This window comes from Meles meles, chromosome 11 (assembly GCF_922984935.1).
Source record: "Meles meles chromosome 11, mMelMel3.1 paternal haplotype, whole genome shotgun sequence".
Lineage (NCBI taxonomy): Eukaryota > Metazoa > Chordata > Mammalia > Carnivora > Mustelidae > Meles > Meles meles.
The window spans coordinates 2253381-2275953 of record NC_060076.1 but is presented as its reverse complement, the minus strand read 5'-3'; the positions used below and the strand labels follow the sequence as shown (position 1 = coordinate 2275953).

At 66.0% G+C, this 22573-nt stretch overlaps 1 protein-coding gene across 2 annotated transcripts in view; it reads left to right on the top strand.

Annotated features, from left to right (window-relative positions):
- Nucleotides 1-22573, top strand: part of COL5A1 (collagen type V alpha 1 chain) — a 141851-nt gene that overhangs the window by 114813 nt on the left and 4465 nt on the right. The window contains exons 43-65 of one of the 2 annotated variants that reach the window (XM_046022302.1): nucleotides 2097-2204; nucleotides 3005-3058; nucleotides 3890-3943; nucleotides 4044-4151; nucleotides 5167-5220; nucleotides 5310-5417; nucleotides 6518-6571; nucleotides 6936-7043; nucleotides 7616-7669; nucleotides 7964-8017; nucleotides 9256-9309; nucleotides 9927-9980; nucleotides 10594-10701; nucleotides 10812-10865; nucleotides 10957-11010; nucleotides 11978-12085; nucleotides 13664-13717; nucleotides 14455-14490; nucleotides 14907-14960; nucleotides 15528-15783; nucleotides 16610-16722; nucleotides 18862-18930; nucleotides 22000-22233. In XM_046022302.1, coding sequence (XP_045878258.1) covers nucleotides 2097-2204; nucleotides 3005-3058; nucleotides 3890-3943; nucleotides 4044-4151; nucleotides 5167-5220; nucleotides 5310-5417; nucleotides 6518-6571; nucleotides 6936-7043; nucleotides 7616-7669; nucleotides 7964-8017; nucleotides 9256-9309; nucleotides 9927-9980; nucleotides 10594-10701; nucleotides 10812-10865; nucleotides 10957-11010; nucleotides 11978-12085; nucleotides 13664-13717; nucleotides 14455-14490; nucleotides 14907-14960; nucleotides 15528-15783; nucleotides 16610-16722; nucleotides 18862-18930; nucleotides 22000-22233 — 2004 coding nt within the window. Of the gene's footprint in view, nucleotides 1-2096; nucleotides 2205-3004; nucleotides 3059-3889; nucleotides 3944-4043; nucleotides 4152-5166; nucleotides 5221-5309; nucleotides 5418-6517; nucleotides 6572-6935; nucleotides 7044-7615; nucleotides 7670-7963; nucleotides 8018-9255; nucleotides 9310-9926; nucleotides 9981-10593; nucleotides 10702-10811; nucleotides 10866-10956; nucleotides 11011-11977; nucleotides 12086-13663; nucleotides 13718-14454; nucleotides 14491-14906; nucleotides 14961-15527; nucleotides 15784-16609; nucleotides 16723-18731; nucleotides 18801-18861; nucleotides 18931-21999; nucleotides 22234-22573 lie in introns of both variants that reach the window. The other variant, XM_046022300.1, reaches the window with a different exon arrangement.

Genomic DNA, 22573 nt, shown 5'->3' with positions numbered 1-22573 from the left:
GCACCTGTGTATCTGTGTCCCGGCACGTCAGATAGAGGGAAGGGCTGAGGACAGCGTGTGTCCCAGTGTGGCCTTGGCCTCGGTCTGGCCTCTGAGCACCATGTGTGGACGGGTCTTAGCTTCCTGCTGTGTGCACAGCCCCTCTGTCCGGCCTGAGCCAGGCTGGTCTTTGTGTGAGAAGGGTGGGTGTTTGGGATGGGAGTCCCCTCTGCTAGTCTGGGGACAGGAATGGAGAAAAGATGGGTTGGGAGGAAGTTTCTTCCTGGACCCCCGACAGCCAGCCTCTCAGTGACCACATGTATGCCCGCCCCGCCGAGCGTGGAGGCATTGTGAGTCCTCCCGCCCCAGCCTTGGTTTCCCTGCAAGAGAGTAACGGGTCCGTGTTGTCTGGACTGCTATTGGAAGCCAATGGCTGCCCTTCACCGAGGGCTCCCCCCAAATAACCACAAAACGCCCGTTACTGCCCTGGCAGGCTCCTGCTCTGACCGCGTCTGGGTACCCCGCGGGTTTTGCAAACTCCCCCCTGCCTCGCGTTCCAATGGCCGTGGAGACAAATTTCACTCCAGCTTTCGGTCTGCCGTCAGACGTCAGCATGAGCGGCGTTCTGGGGGGAGAGGGCAAATGTGCACGCAGGTGGTCTCCGGTGGGGTCAGCACGCCCCCGCTGCCGGACTCCTGCCAGAGAGATGCAGTCTAACTCCGGCGTCCTGCGCTCTGGTCGGTGGGCGGGAAGGGCCCAGGTGCCTTCTGTGGGCGGGAGCTCCCCGTTGAGACCAGGCTGGAGCGTCTGCCCCTGCAAGAGCCCATCCAGTCTGGCCTGGGCGTTCTGACGGCAGCTAATCATTCCCACTGGGGCCACGGACACCCATCCAGCAGAACCCGTGCGAGGAGCCCACCTTCGCTGGGGCATTCAGTGTGCACAGAGCGCACAGACCAGTGGGAAACAGGTCTGTTGCTTCGGGAGAGTAAACACTCGAGCGGAAACCTCTCGGAGTGGCACTCACCAGCCGAAAGCATGTCATTCCCCCCAAAGAGCTCCGGAGAGAGGACAAGGCCCGTTGTCTCCGAGCACAGCCAACCTGACCAGTAATGTCAGGTGGGAAGGTTCCAGGCGAGCCAGAGGCAGCCTGGGCATTTTCTGGCTTCATTAGGGTAGAAATTTATCTCGACAGGAATGAAATTGAGGGCCCAGGGCGTGACTTGTGCGGTGGGAAGGGATGGGATGGAGCAGTGATGTCCGGGCAGATGCTGGCCGCGTTTGGGTCCTGAGACCGAGAGCTCGTGTTCTCTCCTGCGTCCCCCTCCCCAACACGCACCCCAACCTCGTTCTGCGCTCACAGAGTGGTTCTGACCTGGGAAATATGAGCAAAGCTGGGCCTTAGGACGTTTGAGATTCCCACGGGCAGCTATGAGGGAAATGAACCAATAGAATTACAGGAACAGAGAGACGGGCGTGTGCATGCCTGTTTGGCCCCGGGTGTTGGCAGAGAATTGGAAGGGTGGGAACGTGGCTGGAGGCCAGAGCTCAGGCCCTCAGCCACTAGCACAGATGGTCCCACCCGCAGGCTCAGGAATCCGGCTTGGCTGACTCCTGGCCCCACTGCTTGCCCGCCATGCCTGTTTCCCCATTTCTAAAGAAGCGTTCTTCGGGGCGCCTGGGTGGCTCAGTGGGTTAAAGCCTCTGCCTTCGGCTCAGGTCATGATCTCAGGGTCCTGGGATCGAGCCCCACATCGGGCTCTCTGCTCCGCCGGGAGCCTGCTTCCTCCTCTCTCTCTGCCTGCCTCTCTGCCTACTTGTGATCTCTCTGTGTCAAATAAATAAATAAAAATCTTAAAAAAAAAAAAAAAAAAAGCGTTCTTTGTAAGAAGGGCACAGACGAAAGGCAACGGTGCCCGGGAAGCAGGTGGCACAGGGCTGGGCTCAGCTCAGAGTCGCCCTCTGCGTAGCGGGGGCTAACATCCACGGGGACCATGACAATGGTCACTGGCCCAAACTGCCGGCTCCCTGCCCATGGGCCCCTCTTCGGGGCGATGAGTGGTGGCGGGACATTCCCATGACGGAGCTCTCTTTGACCAGGGATCTTCTCTCCTCTGTAGGGTGAGAAAGGGCCCCAAGGCCCAGCTGGCCGAGACGGCCTCCAGGGTCCTGTGGGGCTCCCCGGTCCAGCTGGCCCCGTGGGCCCCCCGGGAGAAGATGGAGATAAGGTAAGGAGAGCTGGGACAGGTCCTTCTGCCCATGGATGACACGCAGCACGGCCCGTGGGTACTGGCTCCCAGGGACCCCGGCCCACCCTGCGCACTGGGTGCCCGTGCGTGATTTCAGAGAAGCTCACGGTTCTGTGGTGGTCGCGGGGGGCCTGGGAGACGCTTCCGCGTGCGCGGGGTGCCGTGTACCGGGACCTTCCCTTCCCCTTCCCGATGCAGCACCTCGGCGCTGGGCGTGGGGCCGCGGTAGTGAGGTTTCACTCGGTATCTGTTCTCCAGTGTCTCCGCTCGCATTGTCCAGGCCCCCTCCCGCCCCGAGCTTTCTCACTCCCGCGCGGCTCCTGCGGGAGCTGGTGTCTCGGTCCTCGCGCAGCGGGGACGGTGGAATGTAGCTCCTCCGGTGGACCCGGCATTTGTGATCCACTTCTGACTTGTCCCTGCGCAGGGACGCCGCCTCTGGGGGTGGGGCGCAGCTCCGAGCAGCGACGCTAGAGGCATTAATTCCCACCCCGGGGCTCAGTCGCTGCCCCGTCCCCATGGTGCTGTGCAGGCCGTGCACCTGACAGTATTGTCACCGATCCTCCGGTCCCCTACACCCCTGCACCGCGTGACATCCCGGCCTCGCGCCCGTGCGCTGCTGAGAAGGGAGATCAACCAAATTTATGGAAGCGTCTCTTCCTCGGAACGCTCTCCGGCCGCCCTGGAGAGGACATTCGTCTTAATCCCCAGGAAAAGTAATCATGAGGCGCGGAGAACATGCAGACAGTTCAGGACTAACGGACCTTCCTCGTCTTCCGCAGGGAGAGATCGGGGAGCCCGGACAGAAGGGGAGCAAAGGGGACAAGGGCGAGCAGGTATGGGGCCGCACGCGCGTGCCGTCCATGTTGGCGCCGTCCCGGACACGACCGCGGCGGCCGCCCGGAGGAGCAGCACGCAGCTCCCGGGCTTCCGTTCCCGCCGGAACTCGTGCGTGGGTGGCGGCACGCACGCGTGCCCTGGGGGTGCTCACATGCACACGCGTGTTCGTGTCCGCGGGCAGCCCTCACCACAGGCAAGCAGGACGCAGTCGCAGCTTTGCGGAATAGAGCGGGGGTCTGTGCGCTGTTCAGCTCCGCAGCCCGGGTCACGGCCGCCCCGTGACGCTGGGGACCGCGGGCGCCCCCAGGAGCAGCCCCCTGAGCCGTGCCCCTTCATTTTCCTTGTGTGCTCGGAAGTCCCAGCGCATCCCTCGGCTGCCGGGTCCTTCCTGGCAGTGGGGACCTTCCTGCCACCGGGTGCTGGGCGCACGCCCAGGACGGCGCTGTCCAGGCCCCTGGCTTCCCTCTCGCACTCGTTCCGGTCGTCGTGGAATGTGCGTGGGGACGCGTGGGGGCCGATGTCACACTGCCAGGCACGGACTGCACTCGGGTCCTAGCTCGGCGTGGGGAGCCTTGCTTTCAGAACAGGCTCTGGCCCAGGTCCTAGGTGTGGTGGAGCAAAGATGAGGCTCCGGGGCCGCTGCCCCCTGCCCCGCCCATGACGACACGCTCGGGCCTGAACCCAGAGCCGACAGGGAGCCGGCGCCATCGGGCTGGACTTCTTCCCTCGGTGGCCGTGTGGGGGGGCTGAGCCGACGGCCTCGCACCGTAGTGCCCTCGGCCTCCGCTGTGACCCGGGAAGCAACCGTGTCTCTCTTTTCCACACAGGGTCCACCCGGGCCCACTGGTCCGCAGGGCCCCATCGGACAGCCAGGCCCCTCCGTGAGTATCTGTGCTTCGGGGACCCCCCGACATCCCGAGCGCCTCCCGCCGGCGGGGCACAGCCAATTGCTCCTCACCCACGCCCCACTCTCTCCTGCAGGGAGCCGACGGCGAGCCAGGCCCTCGCGGCCAGCAAGGCCTCTTTGGGCAGAAAGGTGACGAGGGTCCAAGAGGTTTTCCTGGGCCCCCCGGGCCGGTGGGGCTGCAGGTAAATACAGGGTTTGGGGGCGGCTGCTGGTCTACCTCAGACACTCTCTGCCCCTCCCTCTCTCTTCCCCTCTCCTCCCCCTCCCTTCTGTCCCCTTTGTCCCCTCTCTCCCCTTCCCTGCTCTCTCCCTCCGGTCCCCTTGCCTCTACTTCCCCTCCCCTCCTCTCTTTTCCCTGCCCTGCCCTCCCCTCCTCCCTCTCCTCTCCTGCCCCCTCTTCCCTCTCTCCTCCCCTTCCCTCCCCTCCTCCTTCCCTCTCCCCTTACATGAAAAGAGTGGGGAATCTCAGACCAGGCTTTGGGGACCTCCCAGGACTTCCTCCTTAGTCAGAAGCAAGGCCAGTTTCCATAACTGCAGACGTGTCCGTATTTGCGTCTCTTAACTAGCGGGACGTCTCTGAGCTCACTGCAGAGATGCCGGGAGTGATCGGCCGATCGTAAACACGTAAAGGAAAGCGGTGCCTTCCACACGGACCACCCAGGGAGGGTGGCTGGGAGCGCTCGGGCACGTTTCAGCACCGAAGCTTCACGCGCGTGTCCCCGTGTGGCTTCCTGGGGCTTTTGGAAAGCCCGAGGGTCCCGCCGTGTGTGTAGCAGGACTGTGCACGGCTTCTCCCATCCCTTTCTCGAGTCGCGTCCAGAGTGCTTCAGTAGTCTTTGGACGGCTCCCTTTTGGTTTATTTTTGAAGACGTACTGTTTCGTCCCTGCGCCGCGTGCCGACATACTCGGTAACGTGATTTGTTCCGACGTTTCCCTGCTGTTGGCCCGGCAGGCTTTACTGTTGGCTGGGCCCCCGCAGCCAGGGTCTCGGTCCACAGATCTCCGAGCACCCTCGGATGGTCTGCTCAGGCTGGTTCTGAGACGGCATCGTGGGGGTGTCCTACCCGGCCACACGTGAAGTACGCGCGGAGGCCGTCGGATGCCCGCGTGGCGCCGGGGCGGGGAGATGGCGGGCGCCGTGGGGGTCCTGGGGTAGTGCGGCGCCCGCCGCTGAGTTTCCTCTGTGTTCCTGCGCAGGGTCTGCCAGGACCTCCCGGAGAGAAGGGCGAGACCGGGGACGTGGGTCAGATGGTAAGCGCGTCCGGGGCGCACCGGCCTCCCGCTCCTGTTGTGGCCGCGGTTTGCGTTTCGTCTGTGCTCAATGGCTCTCCTTCCCCTAGGGTCCCCCAGGTCCCCCCGGCCCCCGAGGCCCCTCTGGAGCTCCAGGCGCTGACGGACCCCAAGGGCCGCCGGGTGGAATCGGCAATCCCGGTGCCGTGGGAGAGAAGGTGACTCCTGCCCCTTCCTGCGGTAGCGTCTGACGTGCGAATGTGTGTGGGAGACCCCGGGTGTGTGTGTGTGTGTGTGTGTGTGTCCTGCTGTGGATACGGAGACACACAGGGCGTGCCTGGGCCATTCCCGTCAAACGCACTTAGACACTTGGCAGGTGTGTGCTGGGAGCTGGGGGCTCTAACCCCTGTTCACCGTGGCCTTGTGCACGATCCCCAAGCCACACAACCAGCAGCCGGCCCCGCCCCCTCTCCAGGATCTCCGATGGGTCTGCTTCTCCGTCCTGGAAGTGCCGGGGGTGGCGCTTTGCTGTCCCCCTTGTGGTCAGTTCTGTGCTCGTGTGGCCCGGGAGCTTCATCCGATCTGGCTGATTTGGGGGATGGGTCCTGGGACGCCTCCATGAGCACGGCGGGTTTCTGTGTGTGCACACGTGTGCGTGTGCCCGTACAGCGTGTGTGCGGCGGGCACACACTGCGTGTGCATTGCTTCTGACGCACGGACCCTACCTCCTTGGGATAAAAGGAATGAGACCGACACGTTTCCATTCATTTGCATTCCTCGTGCGCCGTTCCCAGAACTTTCTGACTTCAGCCTCTTAAACTGGAAGAAGTCCTCCGACACTGCTCATTTTTACGATACGAGCATTACCGGTCCTGCTCGTGGTGTCCTGCTAAGCCCACGGATTCGTGACGTGCGCCTGTTTCCGGCCGGAGGCATCTTCCTTCTGGGCTCTGGCCTCTGCCGGGCGGCTGCGCCCTCTGACATGATGCTTTCTGGCCACCTCTGCCCGGCCCTTCCCGTCCGTGCTGTCCTCCCAGACCTTCCGCCGGCTCCTTGTGATTCTCCCCCAGCTCACGCGGGGCGCCGTCTGTGACGCTCCGGGTGCTGTGGTCCCCAACTCTGGGTGACCGTCACAGCCTGCCCGTGTCACTTCTCCTGACACGGATGTGTCTGACCCGGGGGCTGTGGGAGTGCAGTGACCGCGCTCTCTCCCCGGGCCCGCACCGCTTGGGCCTGACAGCTGGGAGGACTTGCTAAGTGCTGGGAGCTGGGACCCTTCATCTCCAGGCCACCGTCATTATGACTCTTTCCTCCTCAGGGTGAGCCTGGTGAAGCTGGAGAGCCTGGCCTGCCCGGAGAAGGGGGCCCCCCGGTGAGTGGAGTCGGGGGCGGCGTGGGGGCACAGCACCGTGGTCCTCTCTGGGTGGGAAGCTCACACTTGGCCTCAGTTTTCCCATCCATGCGATGGGCCGCGTTTCCCCTCATGCTTGGCTCCTGGAGGGGCTGTAACAAGCTGGAGGGGGATGGGGGTGAGCACGCGTGTGCGTCTGTGTGTGCGAGCATGCCTGTGTGCGCACGCACGTTCCTGTTCATAATCCTGTCCTCTGGGCCCAGCGTGGGGCCCCGTCAGGCACTTGCCGGCCCACGCACGGGAACGGGCCACGCCTGAGGCCAGCCCTGCGCTTTCGGAAACGGAGTCTGGCTCTGAGGACACTGACACTGGCCTTTCCCTCCAGGGACCCAAAGGAGAACGGGGTGAGAAGGGCGAGTCCGGCCCTTCTGGTGCCGCTGGACCCCCTGGACCCAAAGGCCCCCCTGGGGACGACGGACCCAAAGGCAGCCCCGTGAGTAGCTCTGAGATGCTGGCGGGCTCTGGGCGCGGGTTACCCTCACGGTGCTGCAGTAAGGCCTGCTGACCGCTGCGGTCTAGGGTAACGTTTCTAAAGTCCAGGGGTTTCCGCACCAGCTGCCAAGACAGGGCTGTGCAGGTGAGGAAGCGAGCTGGGGGCTGGGGGCTGGGGGGCTGGGGGCCCCCCACGCGGAGCCCGGGCAGCTTGCTTTCATGCTGCACGAACAGCCGTCTGTGGGGAGGCCCCCTCCCATGGCCTGCCCTGGCTTTGCCTCCGGAGGGGGTTCTGCGCATGGAACATTCTAGAAGCCTGAAGGTCTGGGCTCTGCCTTGGCCTGGAGCTCTGGGAGCAGAAGTGCAGGCGGGGCGCCTGTCTTCCGTGTGCCCAGAAAGTGGGACGCTGAGCCTGTCCTGCCGGGGGTGGTGTGGCTGCGATGAGGCGTCGACCTCCTGGCGTCAGGACCGAGGGTGTTGCAGGGGCTGGGTGAGGAGGGGTCAGGGGAAGCCGATGCCGCGGCAGCGGCTCAGGCACTGAGGGCCTGATGTGCCCGTTTTCATCCCTTCCAGGGCCCTGTCGGTTTTCCCGGAGATCCCGGTCCCCCCGGAGAGCCTGGCCCTGCGGTAGGTGTTCCGGGCCCCCGAGGCCCTCACCCCCGCAGCCCTGCCCCTGCCTTGGCCAGCCCCCACTCTTTCTCTCGGGTGTCTTCTGCGAACTCTCTTTGGGACACGGTGCTCTTCCAGACGGCGTCCTGGTGGTGGTGGTCACGGGGCGCGGTCCTGCTTGAGCCCACCGTGCCCACCGTGCCCACCGCCCAGGCGGACTTGGAGCCTCAGGGAGGGCCTGGGGATGCAGCGCACTGGTGAGCAGCTCGGGCGCCATCAGGAGGCAGAAGGAACTTGCTCTTGTCCCCACAGGGTCAAGATGGCCCCCCTGGCGACAAAGGGGACGATGGTGAAGCTGGACAAACGGTGAGTCCCCTCGTGGCCTCCAGGGACCCCGGCCCGGCTTCCTGGTGGAGGCTGGCGGGCACTTGGGGATTTGCAGCTTGCTCTGTTCATTTCCGAGAAAAACCCAAGCCTGGTTACCTTGTAGGATCAGCTCTAACCGTGATAGGGGCCGCAAGCCCCTGTGGGCTCTGTTGAGAGCTAGTGACGCTGTGCCCAGGGTTTGGCACCGGTCACCAGGGGGGTCCACAACTGCCCCGAGCCTACCTCGAGCTTCAGGACGGCCTTATTTCTGCCTCACTGGGCTGCGCCTCTCCTCCAAAGGGCTCTGCCCGGCCAGCCCCCAGGGCTGAGCTCACAGTCGACCTTATACCCAACAGACACTGAGTTTCTGAATGCTTGCTTCATGCCGGGCCTCTCCGGTCCGGAACCGCCCCAGTGGTCCTCCCCTTGGGGACGGACGGCCCGGCATCCTCCCGGATTTCCTTCACCCCCGCCCTGCACCAGCCAGGCAGACGGCTGCTGGGCATGTCCTCCCCATGGGCCTGGCCTGGTGTGACTGGTTTCAGAGGAACAACTAGCAAAGAAATCTTGGGGAGACCAGCTTGGAGGCCAGGACCCCCTGCGCCCTGGCCTGTGACTTGGGATGACCCTGGCCCTCCCTGTGCCTCGGGGGTCCGCTCTGTAGAAGGGGATGTGTGTGGGGTGAGGGGGCTGTGGCCGGAGTTCGCCCCCCCGTATCCAGAGTAACTGCTGTCTGAAGAGAAAGTTCTCTCTTAAAATGTGACCACTTGGGGCGCCCGGACGCTCAGTTGGTTAAGTATCCGACTCCTGATTTGGCTTAGGGCACAGTCTCAGGGTCGCGAGTTCAAGCCCTGCATCGGGCTCCTTGCTCTGTGGGGGAGTCTCTTGAGGACTCTCTCGCTCGACCCGTCCCCTTGCTTGTGCGCTCATGCCCTCTCTCTCAGATAAATAAATCTCCTAAAAAAACTAGGATCAAATGCGGCCACACTACAGATGTGAGCCGGGCTCCCCACACTGCCGCAGCCCAGCACAAGCCCAGAGGTCCAGGCAGAGGCCGAGTACAGCCTGACTTCATCTGGGACCTCTCGCAGCGGCTGCACGGGAAGAGAGGCGGCCGCAGGGCTGGCCGAGGACAGAGGACACGGGGGACTCTGTGTGTCAGCCTCACGCCAGCCCACACCCGCCATGCCCCTGACCGACCCTGATTCCCAAATTCTGTGTTCTCTCTCTGACACCAGGGATCTCCAGGCCCTACTGGCGAACCAGGGCCGTCTGGGCCTCCAGGAAAAAGGGTAAGTGATCCTGCGACTGTCCTGGGCCGCCAGCATCTTGCAGGAGCCTCCCCCGGCCCCCGGCCCCCCGCGCAGCCCCGCGTGCTCTCGCTGGTCCTGGTGGGTGTGTGCCGCAGCCTGGCCACATCTTTAGCCGTCTCGCCCGCTAGGGGCCTCACCCCTGCTTCGGGGAGAGGCCAAACACCCATCAGTCATGCCTGGTGTGGGGGAAAGGCACCCACGAGGCCGGAAAGGCCTCACCCCCTGGGTCAGACCTTTCTCAAAAGTCCGAGCGGGGGACACGGCGTTTCTCTGCACGGGGAATACTGAGCCTTTGGCCAGTGTGGCAGGAAGCCGGCCTGAGGGTGCAACCCAGATCAGGGCCCCAGCACTGCGGGCTGCCAGAGGCCCCCACGGATGGACTCAGAGGTCTTTCCCAGAACCGGGGTCCCTGAGACTCATTCCGATGGCCTTGTCCTGGCTGGCCGGGGCCCGGCAGCCCCCACCCCAACCTCCTGACCCTCCTTGCCCTCCCTGAGTGCCCCTTGAGCGCAGGCCTGTTTCCCTGCAGACACCGAGCTCATCGCTCTGGCTTCTGCAAGCTGCTTCTCACACGCTGTTCCTTTGCTCTGTTCCAGGGCCCCCCAGGCCCCGCAGGCCCTGAAGGCAGACAGGGAGAGAAGGGAGCCAAGGTAACGTGCTTCTCCGGCTGTGACCACAGAGCTTCCAGAGCTTTCCCACCTGTGTGACGGCTGAGTGGGGTGGGGAGTGAGAGGTGTGGACCCAGGACAGCCGTACGGGCATCCGGGGGCTCTCACCCCACACAGGGAGGGGCCTGGCCACACAGGCCATCGGTCCCCCCACGGCCGCCCCCATGCTTGGGACAGAAGACGGGGCATCTGCACTGAGCCCCTCACCCGCCGCCCGGTGCCCAGGGCCCTCGAGGGGCTGCTCCCTGTGACTCCCATGGCCCTGCCCCTTCCTTGAGCTGTCCTGTTGGGAACGGAGGCTGTGGCAGGAGCCATCCAGCCCCGTGCAGGTCTAGGAAATGGTGGCCCTGTCCCCTCGAGTGCAGGGCCGCCCAGAATGGCCGTGGGGGCCAGGATCTCTGGAGACTGGGAAACTCCGCTGGCTGAGGAAATTAGGGGACAAAGAATGGGACAGGACGGCTCCTGCACAGAGCGTGGAGAACCTGGAACAGCCCCAGCCATCTGGGGGCGTCTGGGGTTCTCGGACCAGGGGTCCTGGGCCAGGGTGGCCACAGCCTCAAGCATCTCTGTCCCTCTGTGTCCGTGCACCCTGCAGGGGGAAGCCGGCTTGGAAGGCCCTCCTGGGAAGACTGGCCCCATCGGCCCCCAGGGGGCCCCCGGGAAGCCTGGGCCTGATGGCCTGCGAGGGATCCCGGGCCCTGTGGTGAGTGGACGGGGGCCAGAGAGGGGTGGCTGCTACAGGAGTGTGGTGTGGGCACAGGGACACGGGGACAGAGCCCGTGGGGCTCATGCTGACGGCCCCTTGTGTTTCAGGGTGAACAAGGTCTCCCAGGCTCCCCAGGCCCTGACGGCCCCCCTGGCCCCATGGTGAGTGATAACCTCAAGCATGCTCCCGGGGAGCAGTGGGGGAGGGCAGAGCTGGGGAGGACAGCTCTGACCCCGTCGTCTCCTCCTGCAGGGTCCCCCAGGACTCCCCGGCCTCAAAGGAGATTCTGGCCCCAAAGGGGAAAAGGTAAGACAGGACTTAGCTGCTTCTGAGGCTGTGACTCGGGGCCCCTCAGACACACGGGGTTTCTAACTATCAGTCACCCAACCGGGCAGTGCCTGCCACAGGTTGGGGATGGGTCCTGGGGGACTGAGAACTACAACCAGCTAGTGCTACGTGGGACACTCTGTCCCTGCCCTCGCTGGGGACCCCGGAGGCCTGCACGAGGCTCCCGGTGGAGGGGCATCAGGGTTCAAGGAGCGCGCCCGTTCTGGACACTGTGGCCCCCTCTGGACACGGTGGCCCGGGACGCTTCTCTCAGGGCGAGGGCCAGGGCTCCGCAGCAGGGCCAAGCCCACGTGCCTTCTCAGGTCGGGGGAATGTCTTCGGCTCACGTGGGTTTCCTGACACGTGTAAGGCACGTCCACAAACCAGACAGTCCCATCTGAGGGACGGAGAAGTCTGTTCCTTTCCACTCTGGTGCCTGTCACCGCTCAGCCTCTGAAGTAAGGAAAGCTGGAAACACCCTTCTAGAACTTTCTGCAGGCTCATGTAAAACAAACACATGGCAGCCTCTGTAGGAAGTTTTTTGGAAAAAAATAGCAAATTATTACAGCGTCTGTAATACTCGGCAGCTTTTTCTCACGGGGTCCACAGAGTCTCCGAGTCTCCGTGCCCTGTACAAAAAGGTGCACGCTTTGACGCGTACACGACGCACAGAGCCACTGGGGAAAACACCGCGTCCTCACATGGGTCTGTACGTGGACCCACGTCTCCCCGTCTCTCAAGGTGCGATGTTCACCACAGACCGTCCATGTTGTTCCTGCGGTCTTGTCCCTTGACCTGCCTGTAGGCACGCGCCCGCCGGGAGAAGTGGGCTGGCGTCTCCGTGGTCCCCGTGGCAGGGACCTGCTGCCCCGTCCAGCCGGCCCACGGGGTTGGCGGAGACACGCCGCCCCAGTGAGCGCCCCTTCCTGCCTTTGTCCGCCGACAGGGTCATCCAGGCTTGATTGGACTCATCGGACCTCCGGGTGAACAGGGCGAGAAGGGTGACCGTGGTCTCCCCGGCCCCCAGGGCTCCTCTGGCCCTAAGGGAGAACAGGTGCGTGAGGTGGTAACCCCTCCCCCACCCAGTGCGGCCCCTCGCGGTGCTGAGTAGCTGCTTATAACCTGGTGCCCAGTGGACCTGAGTCCAGGTAGAGCTGGAAGGACGTCCTCACGTCCATCATCTCTGGATGGAACAGCGGAGGGGACGCGAACATGGACTGGCCACCCCTGGCTTCCTCTGTGGGGCCCTGCTGGGCCACAGAGGGGAGGCTGGTTCACATCACGGCCCCGCAGAGGTCTCTGACCCAGCTGGCTGCCTAGGCCACTGGCGAGGCTCGGCCCGTGTTTGCCAGACACAGGCGCGGGGCCCACACCCTGACCCTGGATGTGAAGTCGTGGCCCCAGACTTCCCCAAAAACCACAGCGCTGCAAACCTTGGCCGGAGACCTCCTCCCCACCCTGCACAGTGAGCCACTGGACGTGGACTCCGTGGTCAGGGGAAGGGCGATGTGGGCCGTGCAGGGGGGTGGGGGCACGTGGCCGACCTGCCGCATCTGTGTCCCTCCCACATGCGGGCTTCCCTCCAGACAGAGATCCCTGCTGCCCAAGGTGCGCGTGCCCTTCTCGGTGCCCCCGTCGGGCCACGCCTGACCGCAAGGGGACTGGTCTCGTGAGGCAGGCCGGGGAGGCGGGGAGTGACAGGAGACCCTCGGGGGCCCCGTAGGTCCTGGGGGGTGTCCTCGGGGCCCTGCTCCGTCCACCGGCGCCCTCCCTGTGGCGTCGGCCGTGTCCTGCACCCGTGCCGTCCGGGCCGTGGCAGCCCGTGACCTCGGGAGTTTGGAAGATGTCCGGGGTGCCGGCCCCCAGTGTAAGCACCGCCCTGTGCCCTCACCGCAAGCGGTCCCTGCAGCGTCCCCGGTGGGAGGTGCTGGCTGGAGACTGTCTTAGATTCTGACGGTGATGAGCTGCCCCAGTCCCTAAGGCGGAGGGGAGGGGAAGGGCACCTGCTCTTGGCCTCCCTCTGTCCGGCTGCCCCTTCAGCCCCGGGGGGTGCCGTGTGGAATTGGGTTCTAGGCGGCGCCCCTACAGCCATGGTGCCGGGTGCGAAAACCAGCGCGAATCACCGGCCGCGCCCGCTGGCCTGGCCTGCACGGATCCAGGGTCTGATCGGAGGCCGCGAGCTCCCAGTGGGGAGACGCACATGGAGCGGCGGGCAGGCAGCGCAGACAGGACCCTGGGACGCTCTGTGTGTCCTGCGCTGGGGTCGGGGAGACACAGGCCGTGAATGGGAAACAAGGCAGGACCAAGCCAGCCCCTGGGTGTGGAGCTTCTGAATTTCCAGTCAGAGCGCTCGCAGGGATGACAACACGCAGACCCCTCCCCGCGGCCCTGAAGATGCCCGCGTCCCGGCCTGGCCCGGACGGCCAGCCGGGGGTGGTCAGTCTCCTGGAGCGTGTTCGGGCCCCGCCAGGCCCCGCGAGGAGAGACGGCTCCCCTCCACGGCGGCCGGCCCCTCGTCGGAGGGCGTCTGCTGGGGGACAGACCGGGAGCGTGGACGGCCGCAGCTTCGAGGCAGGAGAGTTTGTCTGTGACCCTCGAGTGATGTGTGACTGTGTTTTCTGCTCCTTTTCAGGGCATCACTGGACCTTCTGGCCCGATCGGTCCCCCGGGCCCTCCCGGCTTGCCGGTGTGTATCTGGGAGCGGTGGATGGTCCTGTGTCATTGTGGGGAGAGCAGGGGGCAGGCGAGCCTGGGCCGTGGGCCTCTGCGCGGCAGGAGGATTCTAGGACGGCCGGGAGCCCCGGGGTGGGGCCGCCACCGGGTGGACGTGGCCCATCCCCTCCGCGTCAGGGCCCCGAGCGACAGAAGCGGGGAGGGGGGTCTCTGAGCCCTGGTTTCAGGCCGGGGAGGCGGGCATTTTAGGAGACCTGATGTGGCACCTCAGACAGCCTGGGCAGGGCGAGGAGTTGTCCCCATCAGCGTGAGCGAGACTGCCTGGCCCCGATGAGAGGGGTCAGGGACTACCCGGTGCAGGGCCCCCCCCACACTGCTGGGGCCCCTGGCATGCCAGAGCCATCCTACAGGGCTGTGAGCCCCCAGTTGCCCCTCCTGGGTCCCCGAGGTCCCAGGCAGTCCCACAGTCTGACGCTCTCCCTGCTGTTCCTCCGACTCTGGCTGCCTGAACCATGGTTTTGCAGCTGGAGGTGGGGGGACGTGGGAGCAGGGTGATCAGACTCGGACACGACTGTCCTCTCCGTGTGGCCGAGCACCCTGCCCTGCCCCCGCGTCAAGCGAGTACAAGCACGGACTCCTGGGAGAGGGGATTTGGGTGCGGGCTCCGGGTGAAGAGCCGGTCAGGCCTGAGAAGGACAGTGGCCAGGGGACGCCCGAGCATGAGCTGATGTTGTCCCCCACTCTCTACAGGGTCCTCCTGGGCCAAAAGGTGCTAAGGGATCCTCGGTAAGTGGTGTGTGCCCCAGACAGGCCCCTTCTGCCCTGGGTGGGGGGTGTGTTCTCCTCGGTGAGAACCACTCGGGCCTTCTACACTCTTGACTGGTGGCAGCCATGTCCCCACGGGCTTCTCCTCCAGCACCGACTGTCCCGAGCGTGTCCCCCACCAGAGTCGCGACAGACCGCGGCCTGTGGATTCTTGCTCCCCACTTTAGCAGGAAGGTGCCCCCAGACTCCCATCTCGGGGCGTCAGACTCTTCCATCTGGGGCTGGGGACCGGAGGGTCCCTGCCATCCTTCTCCCTGGCGTGTTCAACTTTGTCCCTCATGGTCTCCGCGCCGGTCCCCGCGGATCATCCTGGAGCATGGAGGGGGTTCAAGTCACAGCAGCCTCGGTGATGACAGCTGGTCTTTTCTGTCTCCCAGGGTCCCACTGGCCCGAAGGGTGAGGCGGGCCACCCAGGTCCCCCCGGCCCACCGGTGAGTAGCCTTCGAAGACTTGAAAGTCGCGGGGGGGGGGGCTCTCCCGATGCTACGGCCGTGCTGGGAGCGTCTGTGTGTGCTGTCCACTTTCTAGAACGTGGTGGAGTCCGGGGCCGGGAGGGAGGGAGAGACTGGGTGTGTGCGTGCCCGTGATAGTGCGCAGCCCCCAACAAGGCCCCCAGGGCGTGGGTAGGGGCCGTGATGAGCCTCACTGTGGGACGCCCTCCACGGGTCCCCCCTGGTTGGCTCAACAGTCTCTCGATTCCTGTCTCTGTCCTCGGCTGGGGCTCCCACACCGGCAGGCGTCCGTGTGGCCCCACTGTGTGCGGCCCCAGGCTGGGCTGTGGGGCAGGGGAGGGCGGGTCGCTTTGAGCCCAGCAGAGGCTCGAACGCCCGGCCCGGCCGCGGCCTGGAGGAGGGCGGCGCACTGCAGGGAGGCCCGGAGGCAGGGCTGGGCGTGCGGTGCTCAGGGGCGGGGGTGACGGGCGTCTGCAGCGGGACACGGGGTCCCGGCGGCCCTGGCGCTGCTCCCATCGGGACCCACCTGGGCCTGTGCCCACACAGGGCCCCCCTGGCGAGGTCATCCAGCCGCTGCCGATCCAGGCGTCGAGGACGCGGCGGAACATCGACGCCAGCCAGCTGCTGGACGACGGGGCGGGCGAGAACTACGCGGACTATGCGGACGGCATGGAGGAGATCTTCGGCTCGCTCAACTCGCTGAAGCTGGAGATCGAGCAGATGAAGCGGCCGCTGGGCACGCAGCAGAACCCCGCGCGCACGTGCAAGGACCTGCAGCTGTGCCATCCCGACTTCCCGGACGGTGGGTCCGCGGGGCCGCGCGGGCGGGCACGGGGTGGGGCGGGCGCCGCGGGAAGGTCGCCGCCTCCGTGTCCACGGCTGTGCCGCGGGCTGCCTGGGCTTCTCCCCCGGAAGCCGACGGAGGCGTCGCGGGGCGTGACCGGGTCCCGGGCGGCCAGGGAAGGAGGGCAAGGCTTTGTGGGGCACAGAGCCCCGTTCTGGCCGGTCTTAGCCGCTGTCCCGCGTGACCCTGAGCCTTGTGTCACCCTTCCGTGGAAAGGGGCCAAACCCTGCCTCTCAGAGGAAGCCGGAGGGTTCGCTCCACGGGCACAGCCGGCGTCGGCGCTGTCGGCAGGGCCCGCGTCAGACCCAAAACTGACGTCCGTGTCGGGGTGCGCTGGGCCGGTGCTCTGGAAACCGGACTAGCCCCAACCAAAGCCCCTCCCGTCCTCACCGCCCTAAGCCACACGCAGCCTCTGGAGTACAGCGTCCTTGGCCCCTGGGGCTTTGCCTCCGGGGACGTGTGAGCAGCTTTCTCCGTGGCTGCAGGGCCGTCCACGCTCCCCATCCTCGCTCAGTCCCGGGGTGGTGAGTGTCCGACGCCGACCCACCGAGGCGGCCGGCTCACCCTCCCCTGCTCACTGCAGCACGGGCGCCGTGGCCCCCACCGTCCAGCTGGGCCCTTGGGGATGGGTCTGTCGTGGCTCTGGACGCAGCCCGGAAAGCCGTGTGCGTCCGACGAGCCCCGGGGAGGCCTGTGCTGGCGGCCTGTGCGCCCGGCCGGCTGCGTTCTCCCCGGCTTCTGCAGCCACTCCGGGAGCCGCTCACGTCCTCTGTCCGCCGTGCAGGAGAGTACTGGGTGGACCCGAACCAGGGTTGCTCCAGGGATTCCTTCAAAGTGTATTGCAACTTCACAGCCGGAGGGGCCACGTGCGTCTTCCCCGACAAGAAGTCCGAAGGGGTGAGTGCCTGCCTGCCCAGCTGCCTTCCCATTGTGGCAGGGTCGGGTTCAAAGCCACGGTTTCTCCCCAAGAAGTAGACCTAGCTGTGGGACGGGGTGGGCGCAGCCTGGCGCGGTGGCCGGGGAGGGGACGGCTGGCCCCACGTGGAGATTCCAACCGTGGGGCACTCGGCTCCTTCCGGACACGGCCCCGCAGGTCTGCCCCCAGAGCAGCCGGAATCCGTGGGGGTGCCTCGGGGGCAAGTCCACAATCCCCCCAATGCGTCTTTGAGAAGCTGGCGTTTGCCTTGTTCTCATCTGGGCTGACATCTGGGCACCCCTCTCCCGAGGGCAGCACGAGTGTCCCACATCTGCTCTGGGTGGGATTTTCGTCAGCGAGGTTCTGATGCATAGAGTCGGGGGACAGCGGCTAACGATCCTTTCCGTGGGCGAGTTCGTGTGTGTGCAGATGGGGGTGAATGGGGGGGTGGGACGGACGTGTGTGGGGCCGGCGTGCGTGTGCGTGCGGACGGGCAGGGGACGTGGGCTGCTTTCCCCTTGGGTGCAGGACAGCTGAGGCAGACGAGGTCCCCAACTGCAGGATGACCGTGACGCAGTGGCCTCTGTGTGGGGCCTATGCAGACCCCCACCATGCCCCGAGGCAGCCGGCTGTCCAGGCAGGTCGTGGCTCGGGTGCGGGAGGAGTCAGGCCTCCTGTGGTCTGCAGGGGTGCCGTTCCCTCACCCCTGCATCTCACTGTCCCTATGGGGAGCTCCAGAACCCCTGGACAGAAGGCCTGGCCCCACGGGGCCATGGGGACCGCTGTGTTCTGTGCACTCCCCGACCGGAAGCCCCTGGTCACCCGGACGCCCCCAGCACACAGCCTGATGCTCAGAGGGAAAATGCAGGCCTCAGGAGCCTCCGGCTTGGCAGAGCCCCGGGAGGAGATTTGGGTGGAAAAGGCGTCGTTTCTCATCTTTTTTATGACTAGCTGTCGCCAACACGTGGCCTTGCTGCTGGAGGGTTATTGGGCGCCCCAGGAGCCCGAGCTGGTGGTGTCGGCGGGCGGACAGCAGGCCAGGGGCCGAGTGACCCCCACTGCGCCGAGCTCTTCCTCGGGCTCAGCCCCCGGAGAGAAGGGATGCTCTGCCGGCCGCCCGCACCTGTGCCCGGTTCCCGGAGGAGGCGCGTGTTATCTGAGCGTGGACGCGGGCGTGCCCAGAAGCACACACAGGAGGGCGGCTGGGCCTCTTTCCCCCACTGCACGCAACCAGCTCAGAGGGGAGCCCCAGGGGACTGAACGGGGAGTCGGGCTCCCGCCTCCCCCAGGGCACGACCAGGACCTGGCGGAGCAGAGGCCTGTGGGCCGGTCCACTGTGCTCCCTGGCTGTGCGGCGAGTGACTCCGTTTCTGCCCTGGAGCCCGCGGCAGGCCATCCTCCTAGAGGGGGTCGTGCGTTTCCTCATGGGCCCCACAGCACGCCTGAGCCTGCTCGGCGCTATGTCTGTCCTCGGGAACTGCGGCGGCCCCGCGCCCAGCAACCCCCTAGTGGGAGCCCCCGCTTCTGGGCAGAGGCTGTCTGTCCGGGTGACCATCAGCATCCTGCTGCGACCTCGGGAGGCCCCGCCCACCACACACAGCCATGCAGGACACGCGCATCAGATGAGACCCCACAAGGGGCAGCTGCGGGTCCTTCTCTTGGCGCGTCCGTGCACGCTGGCTCCTCCGGTCCCCAGTGCCTCGGGCACCCGGGGACGCATCCCCCTCCCATAGTTCCAAAGCCGCGGGCCCCACACAAGAGCCCGGGTGTGCACGGACGTGCGGGTCGCAGGCGGCCGGCCTCTCCCAGGCCTCAGCGCAGTCTGGCCCAGGGCGAGCACCCCGACACCGCAGGAACCCCCTCGGCCGTGGGGGGCGAGGTCGGGCGGGGGAAGGCGTGTTTGCAGGTGGGGGGGGGCGCTGCTCACGGCGGCGGGAGAAGTAACGCTGTCCTTCTGTTTCTCTCCCTCCCCCGCCCGCTCCGTGTTTAGGCCAGGATCACTTCTTGGCCCAAAGAAAACCCGGGTTCCTGGTTCAGTGAATTCAAGCGCGGTAAACTGGTAAGGCTGCCTCTGGCTTCCCGCAGTCGCCTTTCACACGCGTCCATTCCGTGTCTTACAGAGTAAAATGGCCCGCTGGCCCAAAGAGCGGCCTGCCACCTGGTATAGTCAGTACAAGCGAGGGTCCCTGGTAAGTGGCTGCCGGGACGCTGCCCGCTTGCCGCTCGGCCTGGCTCCCGGCTCTGCATGGCACGCGTGGCCACCGTGCGTCGCACCTGCTCTCGCCCCCTCGGCCGAGCCACTCCACGGCACGTGACAGCCAGACACCACCTCGGCGCCCACACCTGCTGTCCCCCGATGAGAGCTCGTCCGGCCTGGGAGCCGGGGGACAGATTTCCAGTCCAGCCTGGGACAGGAGCTGGGTGCCCAGGGCATGGCCAGGAGCGGGAACCAGACACTGGGAGCTGGAGGGTTCTCTCCTTCTCAGTCCTAGTGGCCAGGTCAGATGACATGGGTCCCAGACCCCTAAACCGAGCTCTCCCCAGGACAGGGGCCACGGAGGCCACTCCTCTGCAGCTGCCGGGCGGGGGCCATCCTGATGGCCTGGCCGTGGCTTCTCGGTGCACCCATGGGCCTCGGTTAGCCTCGCTGTAACTCCTGGGGAGCCGCTCAAAATCATCCGTCCCAGAATCGGAAAGACGCAGGTGTCCCTTGAAGGAAGCGAAGGGGATGTCCTGTTGCCGGCCGGAGACAGCCGGTCTGCGCTCCTTCGTGCCAGGCCCAAGGCTGACCCGCTGGCTCGGGCATGTTGCCCGACCGTCCCAGGGCTTTGAGCTGGGCCCTGTGCCCCCTTTCTAGCAAGTGGAAGGGCCAAAGGTCGAGGTGGACCTGTCGCAGGCGCCTGACGCTGCTCCTTGCCTTCACGTCGTCCGAACTGCTCGTGCCCCACTCTGTGCCCCGGGAGGGGTCCTTCGTCGCCTAGAAGCCGTCCTGTGGGAGCTCCGTGATTCCCACCTGGCCAGCCGCCGTCCGTGCGGGCACCATGGCCTCCTCGGGAGGGGGTTCCACAGAGGCCAGGTCCCCAAGGACTCCCAGAGCGGTGGCTTCCTGCCAGCCTTTGCCTTGTCCCGCCTCTCAAGGCCCCTCGCTCTGCGACCCCCAGGCCCCTCCTGGCTGCCAGCACCGCCCACGCTCCGTGTCCTTGATCTAAGCCGCTCCGGCTTCTCACAGACCCTCTGGAGGTCCGCGCTCTCCTGGCCACGTCCGTGGAGACTTCCTTCTGTCTGTGCGGATGGCGGGCCTCTCGCCTCTTCCCGCCCTGCTCTTCCTCCTCCCTCCACCCCTGCCGTGCTCGCCTCGGGAAGAGCAGCCACACACAGAAGGATGCCGCGGACGCCCCCTTGGCGTGGGCTGGGCCCAGCGAGCCGGGGGCTGGGGCCCATGAGGGCGGGTCGGGCTAGCTGGGGTCCCAGACAGAGACAGCCGGGCACCCCTCGAGCCCCGCACCCCGCACCTTACATAGAACACCCGCTTTCCACCACCGACCTGGGGAGCCCGCCTCCCCCCTTTGTCCCATTTCAGACTCGATACCGAGCTTGGAGGCAGAGGGACGCCCCGGGGGAAACCAGCTTCTCCTTTGGGGATTCCAGCTCTCTGGGACCGTCCTGGTGGACGGGACGCAGAGCAGGTCCCGTCCTGAAGAAACGGGCCTCTGCTCTGGTCGGGGCCGCTCTGGCCATAGCCCAGGAACACGCGTGCGGAGCCTCTTTCCCCGGGAGGGCGGGCCCAGCCCTGGGGGCCTCGGGTCCTTCTGTGTCCCTGCTGTTCTCTGGCTTGTCCCCGTGCATGCGCGCTTCTCCCAGTCAGTCGAGCGTCCTCCCAGGAGCGCCTGATGGCCCGGATTGCTGGTTGGTATTCGGTTTTCCTCCCCAGGGTCTGACCGTGAAGTGTGCGGTCGCTGCAGGCTGAGCTGGTGCTGGGCGGCAGCGGTGACCTCCCGGCCCTGGCGGGGAGGGACAGGGTCGCCAGCCGGGCCCCCGCCTCCACGCCGCTAGTTCTGCAGACGTGTGTATGAGTGAGGGACAGCACGGGCCTCCATTTGCTCTCGTGTGTCCGGCACGGCCTCCACAGACGCCCAGAAACAGCGGGGCGCCCTCTGCCTCCCACGGGGAGGCCGGCAGAGCGCCGAGACGGGGAGAGGCCCAGCCTCATCCGGGGGAGGCAGGCACCCGTGTGTCCTGGCCGTGTCTGGCTATTTCGGAAGCTGGAGTCTGCAAGGACGCAGACAGCGAGACTCACCTCTGGGGACGCCCTGAGCCCTCCCTGCACCCCTGGAGCTCAGGACCTGTTTGTGGGGAGCCGGTGACACCAGGAAGGCCCTTGAGAACGGGACCGTCATTTCCTAGTGCCCTGCTCTGGGCTTGCTGGCAGGGAGTCCTGTCCCCAGAGTGGCCCCCGCTACCCCCACGTGGCCTGGGCACCGCTGAGTCCCAGCACCCAGGCCAGGAAGGTCTGCTCTGCTTTCCTCTGGGTTCTGTGCCCCAGAGAGGCAGGAGCGGCCTTTCCCGTGTGCCATCTTGGGGCTCCCTGTCCTTGCAGGAGGGCGCCCGGTCACCCTGCTCTCCAGCTTGTGGCCAAATGGCTCAGGTCCCTCTTGCTGCTGGGACGTCCCAGCGCCCCATGCATGCCCCTAGCCGGCCCGAGTTACCCCCGAGACCCCCTGCCCTCTCTGTCTGCACTGTCCACAGCTCCCTGGCCAGGGCACCTACCAAATGTTTTTCATCTATTACCATAATCTCAAGAGATCCTTCCTTTAGCCGGCCTCAGGCCATGGCGACAGAACTCAAGGCCGAGTCTCTGCCTCCAGGGTGCTCACGGTCTGGGGACGGCTGCAGACCAGGAGGGAAAACAGCCAGTGAGCCAGGCCGGGGTGGGGAAGGGCACCTGGCCCGGGCAGGCTTCCTGGAGAAGGTGCATGACCTGAGCCCTGGATGAGTAGGGTCCAGCCTGGCCAGGAGGGCAGGTGGGTTGTGTAGGTCTCAGAAAGAAATGCGGTGCGTTTCACTCTGTTTCGGGGAGCCGCCGAGAGAGCCAGTGTGTTCTGGCCTCGGGGACTGGGCGTGTGGCGCATTCCTAGGGCGGCGCCCCGGCACGGCTCACGTTCCGGAGGAGACAGCGCGCGGACGGAGACCGTGAAGGCTGGGCCGTGAGGGAGGTCCTGTCCCCTCACTGCTGAGCGCCGCCCCTCCTGTCCCCCCAGCTCTCCTACGTGGACGCCGAGGGCAACCCCGTGGGTGTGGTGCAGATGACCTTCCTGCGGCTGCTCAGCGCCTCGGCCAACCAGAACGTCACCTACAACTGCTACCAGTCGGTGGCCTGGCACGACGCCACCACGGGCAGCTACGACAAGGCCATGCGCTTCCTGGGCTCCAACGACGAGGAGATGTCCTATGACAATAGCCCTTACATTCGCGCCCTGGTGGACGGCTGTGCTGTGAGTATCGCATGCGGCGACTGGGGCCTCTGCCTTCGTCCCTCAGGCAAGGGTGCGGGTCTGGGAAAGCGGAGCCCGGACGGGAAGGCCAGCGAGCCGGGTCCTGGCCCCGGCCGGCTGTGACATGGGACCCGTGTCCGTCTGGCCTGGATTAGAGTCTCTCCTCAGGGCCTTCCCGGGAGCGGCCAGTACACGCACGGTGCTGGGCAGTGTCTGTGGGTTCGGGGCTGGCACCAGCCCCCGGGCTAGCGTGGCCGTGCTAGGTTGTGCCCGGGCCCCGTGCGCCCGCCAGTAAGGGCCGTTCCGCTCGCTGGCCTGACTGGAGGCTTGCTCAGCCCGT